Genomic DNA, 6,400 nt, shown 5'->3' with positions numbered 1-6,400 from the left:
GGCACCCCAGCACCCCGCCGGTCCCGAGCCGTGTCCTCGCCACCCGACGCCGCACCCTGCCGCGACGCCTCTTCTGCTCGGTGGATGCTGCTTTGCGGAAAGCTTCACTAAGGGGGAAGGGAAGGGAGGCTGCCTTGCGAATTTGCACGTCTCCTTATTACCGACTGATTTCTAGCCACTCAGTTTTCTGGCTGTTCTGTATCTCCTGCTCTGTAAAAAGCCACTAAGAACGTGCCACACATCCACAGTATCCCAGTGGAGGGTAACAGAGAGCAGGGCAGAGTCCTGCCTGGTTGTACTGGGCAGCATCTGAAATGGGAGACTCGATTCCAGCCTGAGGTGTTGATAATAATTTAATTTTCGATGGATAGTTTGAGCGTATTAGCGCTCTGAAGCCGGGAGCTGGAATGGTTTCAGAGGACTGTTTGAAGTGGTATTCACACGCTTCTCAGACTGAAGGAGTCTTTTAATGGCTAAGGTTACTAGTCACATTTAGAAAACATTTGGAAAACGCTCATAAAATCGGTAATCGTACAGGCTGCTCTTTCTAGATCTAAAATTTTATCCTACCAAAATGCAGAAGCAGGCATATTTTCAGCTATCCATTTGCAGGCTTGTCCTCTCCCAGTAACAGACCTGAGATGACACCGAGATGAGTGAGGTGCCGGTTCAAACTCCGTCAACTTTCTGTCATAGTCACGTTGCAATATTTTTTTTCCGTTGTGGGATAGCTGTTGTTTGCCATGTAACTTTCGGAGCTTCAAGTTAAGCGATTAAACTGTTTTTCTGCTCCACGTTAGGCGAATGAAGCTCAAATTCTGTTCTAGAAAAGGGTTTTTAAACGTTTCTGTGCTGACTTTTTTTCCCTTCCTGAAAGACATATTACTGAATACGGGGTACAGAACTCTTCACCCTTCTTTACTCTGTGATCTGATTCTCATAACCTGAGACGATAATCTAAAATCCTAAAACATTTAAAATACATATATTTATCCAAAACTTGTGTAACAGCAATAATGTATAGGTAGTAATGCGTTATTGTGTTTCTCTCTTATTTTATCCTATTGATAGCGAGCAGCGTATATTGTAAGGAAAATTGCTCAAAACCAGATTGTAGCAAGATTTCCATTGACTTCAGCAGGGCCAGATTTTCACCAGTAAGAAAAGATTAAGAATAAGAATCCCAGTTCAGTGAGCCTGCACTTAGTAGGCTCTGAGTCTTTAATGGGTAGTTGTCTAATTATCACTGTCAAATTTTGGTTAATATTGAAGTCACTCTTCTTTTTTTTTCTGTAGCCGAATCAAGATGACGACAGCCGCACCACTGATCAATAATACTCAGTTCTCAGTAAATGTGACCACAAAGTCTCAAGAACAAAGTCTCTATCAAAGTAAGAAAAGTAGTGGGGTGGTGGCTTTTTCTTTTTAAGTGGACCTTGAACTTAGCAAACTTCAGAGAGTACAATGACAACTTTGTAAATAAGCCTTTTTTTCCCCTTTCTGCTTCCCCGCTAGGTTCTGGAGCAATAGTTGCTGCCATTGTAGTAGGAGTGATTATTATTTTTACAGTGGTTCTGCTCATATTGAAAACATACAACAGGTATGTGGCCAAGTTCTATACTTCACTAAAGCGAGACAAGACGAACCAAAATTACTGTTCGGTGTGCTCTCATCTAACAGACGATTTCAGTATTTGTTGCTGAAAATTTCCAGGAGAATCTAAACTATAATGTGCTTGACTGAAGTGTCCCGAATCTCACCATCAGTGTTCTGTGATTGAATTGCTAGGAAGCGGAAAGAGGTTCTTGATGCAGGGATGCTTGATGGAGGCTCTTTTTCGGGAATCATTCGATGATTCTAGGATTTTTAGAAATCAGTCTATGATTGCTCTTGACATAGGAAAGGTCTGCTGTGTGCCTCAAGACTGCCAAAGAGGAGCTTGGTTTCCCACTTTTCAGGGCATTGCGTTAGACTTACATGCTCTAGAAGCACTGACTTGCCATTTAGTATCTTTGGGGTGAAATCCTGGCTCGTATTGGCTTTTCAGTAGCTGTTGGACGTAAGCTGCTTCCGTGGGAGCCTTCCCAATACTTACCACGGGGGAGACCAAAACACGTGCCAGCCCTGGTGACAATTTCCTTTTTACCTTTACAGACGCATGAGAGTGAAGCGGGAGCTGGAACCCAAAGCCACCAAAACAGCAATGCCGCCTGCTTTAGGGCAGAATAGTAACAGCATGTCTCAGCATCCTACAGTGACTTTCATACCTGTGGATATCCACATGCAGAACAGATAACTGGGAACACCCGTCCTCCCTGCGAGGGAAGAGAGATGGAATTCTTATTTACGTGGACTTGGGACTCCTCAGCAAAGCCACGCTGCATTTGGAATAGCGATGAGGTGTTATTTTGTCTATAGATTGCCATTAATCCTGCTTTCTGTCTTTGGGAGGAAAAATAAAAGGTCTGGACATTTTTTGTATGACTGAAATCAACTGGTGGAAGCCTACGAATCATCAGAAAGGCAGTGAGCCTTCGTACAGGGCTGTAGATACAGAGAGACCAAATAAACCAAGCCCATTCCTTGGAAGAAAAGATGCACACTCATATTTTGTGGAGCTTCTGCTTACTCAGAGAGTTTGAGCTTTTTCTGTTCTGCAATGACTGATGATAAAGTGGAAGAAAAATTGGGACATGCAAGCTACAACTCAGGTTAAATCTGGGTTTGTTATGATTTATGTGAAACAGGTTTGTAGTCAATAGACTATAATATTATACATGATGGATAGTGCAGGAAGTATCAAAATTGTATTTGTCTTTACTCATCTTTCGTACTTCTAATGCCATGTATGTACGGTTTGAGGCAAAAGAGAAAAAGTTACTTTTTATTTTCAAGTATTTTTAAAATACTTCTATAAACTTGCTAACCTGTTTCCAAATGAACTCAATGCCTGAGGGTTTTCACTCTCATGCCAAGAACTCCTTTAGGTTAATTAATGGAGTTGCGTTAGAATGTTTTGTCTTACACAAAATCTGAGAAGTTCTTTAATTGAAAAAGTAAGCACGGAAAGGCAGTATAAAGCAAGTGAGGCTGTATACAGCTACTCTGCACAACTCACATCCTGAACTGCTTTGTTTCCTAATGCGGACTAGACTTGAAATATTTTTAGAAATATTTTTATTCTAGAAAGTAACCAAAAGTGATGTTGTTTTGCAAGTGCGATGACTGTGGGTGTACAGTAATGCAATAAAGAAATTCCTAAGGATATTCACAGCCCACTGAGTGCGAACACACAGCAGCATTGTCAGACGTTTAGTGGCTGGTTGTCTCAAGTGTAAGCATGAAAGCAGCCCTGAAACATTGGCTGACAGGACAGATAGGAAGGATTAGGAAGAAGTTGAGGAATTAAACTTTGTCTTAAATAGAAGTACGTGAGGCTCTGCGAAACAGCTCCACTCTTTGGCACATACATCTTAAATTTTACGGACCCACTCACTTGAAGGGCTGGACAGAGTGCGAAGCGAATGCAGCGGTAACACTGCAGCCTGGATTTATTATATCGCGTACTGAGACACTGCCAGCGGTTAGCTCCAAGCTGCTGTGGCCATTAGAGGGCTCCAGCCTGTTTGTAGACCTTAGTAGAACTGTAGGTAGGGTATTAGAACTCCTTTTCGGGAGCTGTAGAGAAAGAAGTTACTGTTGTCTAAGTAAGCGGATCACAGAGAGCCTCCAGTTTTAAAGCTCTTTGTCCTGCAGTGGTTCACTTGCTGTTCTTCCCGATACAGTCACATGTCACCGATAGTTACATCCTTAAATCATGCAGTGCCAAAGCAAAGCTGACTGATTCTCAAAGTGATGAGGGACTGGAGTGGTAAGTTGATATATTTTTTTCCAAGATGTGAATGCATCTCTTGGAACAGGTCATTTTTACTGACTGGTATTTTTGTGCAGAAACTAAATTCAATTACTTTGCAAATTTTTTTGTATGAAACTGGAGCACAGTTTGAATTCCAAACTAAATATTAAGACAGCTGTTTGTGAAGTTTCTAAATCTTGTTGTAAATATTTTACTTGTCCTAGTTCTCTAACTTATTTTTTTTTTGTGGCAGGAATGATTGATATAATCATTCAGAAGGGGATGCAGATGCCAACTTAATTTTTTTCTAAAAATGTAAAGGAGTTTGCCTTCTGTTCCTGTCTCTGGACAGTTAAGGATGTTTTCTGAGCGTGTTCCACTGTATCAAAATAAAGATCTTTAGCAAAGATAAGCCTCATCTTATTGTTATTTTTTGATGTTACCAGCCAGACCGACTTCTAGCAAATTTTATTTTCCATTTACAGAATTTCAAAACAGTGCAGTTCACTTTGCTTCACTGAAGCAGAATAAGCAATATTTCTATAAGCAATTCTACATTAGTAGAATTACTATTATTGGCAGGAGAATTACTGCTTGGACCACACTAACATTGCTCAATCTGAAAAATTCAAAGCGTGCTGTTTTACCAGTAAAGTTTGCCTTATATTGGCACAGCCTGGGAGGGCCCCCAATCCATTCTGACTCCTGTCAGCAAAATCCAGAGTTTATGCTGACTGGGCAAAATTACCTTCTTAAGAAACAAAATTCACTGTTCTACTGCACTACCACTATAAAGCTTGTGTAATTTGCTGTGGATTTCAGAGTTTTCCAGGAACAATCCCACGCTGTCCTTGTCCTGTAATAGTAACTGCTTCAGCTCTGATGTGGCCTGCCCTGTCTAGGCACTTGGCTTCCACTTTCACATCCCTGGTTTTTGGAAAAAGCTCCCCTTTAGCTGCCTTTGCATGGAGACTTGCCATCAGGTAAACCTGCTCATTTAAAAAAAAAAACAAAACTGAAAGCTGATACTGGAAACCAGTCTAATAAAGAAATCCCAGACCATGTAAGCCTTCAGAGAGAATAGGCAATGTAAGCGTAACGCATGAACTGATCACGCAGACTCATTAGAGATCATCTATGAAGCTCTGCAAATTAATACAAAGTTGAACACTGAGTGGCAGTGCCTCAGAGTGCCTTTCTGCTCAGCGATGTGATCCAACCTTTCTAGTTCCTTACTCAGTTCCTTGGTTACGTTTCTCTCTTTACAAAACACCAGCAGAGCTGTATTCAGCAGTGACAATGTGAACATTTGGTCTGCAGGTCATATAATGAAATATCACTAAAATGTTTTTCTAAGGGCATACTCAGCAGTTGGTCTGCAGTGGGTCTTGGAAGAATTAATAGTTTTTTTCTTGCTCCCATGAGTCTTCTAGAATTTACAGCTTTGGGTATCTTGGGTATCTCACGGAATCTTTGGGTTGGAAGGGACCTTTAAAGGTCATCTAGTCCAACTCCTCTGCAATGACAGGGACATCTTCAGCTAGATCAGCAGGTTGTATCCTTCAGTCTCACAGCTGGCACTTCACTGATGTAAGCACACTAGTAAAATGTTTCCCAAAACTTCTGCAAGGCAGCTTTCACCCCTTCGGGAGCCACCTTATTTCACCAGAGAGCACGTAGCTCCATCTAGTGTCCTCCCTTCTAACAGGCTGCAACTCTATTTCTCAACAGACAAAAAGCTAAAGTATTCCCTAGTTTGGCTGCCAGCTTGACTAAATTTCAGAAACTACCTGCACCCCCAGCCCAGTTCTCCTTCCCCTTACTCCATGGTGCCAGGACTGTTAAGCACTTGAGCTGAACGCTATCCCAAGTCTGGCTGTGCAAAATGCAGAGGTATGATCATTCAAAGCTGATAATATGTAAGAATCTTTAAGTCCTTTCTTAAGTCCCATAAACCAATTTATATTCCAAAAAGACATCTGTAAAACCATGTGTGTCTCACACGTGACACATACTAATGACTGCTGATAAAGCAGAAAGCAGCTGTTGTGCTTTAAGTATAATCTAGCTTTATTTAAAGGAACATAGTCTTTTCTTTTTAAGAGAAAAGATACACGGGTTATTATTATTACGGCCATTACCTCGGATAAATTTGTGTTAACCCCACTGGACTGTGACTTTACTCCCCCTTCCTCTCCCGTGTCTTTCGGCCAGTAACGTGCCACACAGGAGTTTCGCCTGCACAAGACACACGCCAATCTGGCGGTCAGTGGGATGGAGGCCCAGACTGCTCATGACAATTTGCAGCAGGGTAACGGAACACAGCCCATTGCGTGTACTGACCGGGCAGCGTGACGAACACGGCCCACCCTGCGGTGCTCACCTACTAGGCGAGCACTACAGGGCCAAGAGGCGCGGGCACAGGCTCCTCACGGGAGCGACCCCGCCAGGCCGCGGTGGTGTGGAGATCCTCCATCTGTGGGGCGGCATCGGCCCACGGATCCCTGCTCTGCCGAGGAAGGACCCGAGCTGACGCGAGGAGGG

General features: G+C 42.6%; 1 protein-coding gene across 1 annotated transcript; it reads left to right on the top strand.

Moving 5' to 3' along the window:
- Nucleotides 1–1,306: 1,306 nt before the first annotated feature.
- On the top strand, nucleotides 1,307–2,296 carry NCMAP (noncompact myelin associated protein). Its single transcript, XM_010295015.1, has 3 exons — nucleotides 1,307–1,391; nucleotides 1,516–1,600; nucleotides 2,155–2,296. The coding sequence occupies exons 1-3, from the start codon at nucleotides 1,307–1,309 to the stop codon at nucleotides 2,294–2,296; spliced, it is 312 nt and encodes a 103-aa protein (XP_010293317.1).
- Nucleotides 2,297–6,400: the final 4,104 nt, after the last annotated feature.

The sequence above is a fragment of the Phaethon lepturus genome, unplaced genomic scaffold, assembly GCF_000687285.1.
Source record: "Phaethon lepturus isolate BGI_N335 unplaced genomic scaffold, ASM68728v1 Scaffold45099, whole genome shotgun sequence".
NCBI classification, from domain to species: Eukaryota; Metazoa; Chordata; class Aves; order Phaethontiformes; family Phaethontidae; genus Phaethon; species Phaethon lepturus.
Note: the sequence above shows the minus strand (reverse complement) of the source record. Positions and strands in the feature narration are given on the sequence as shown.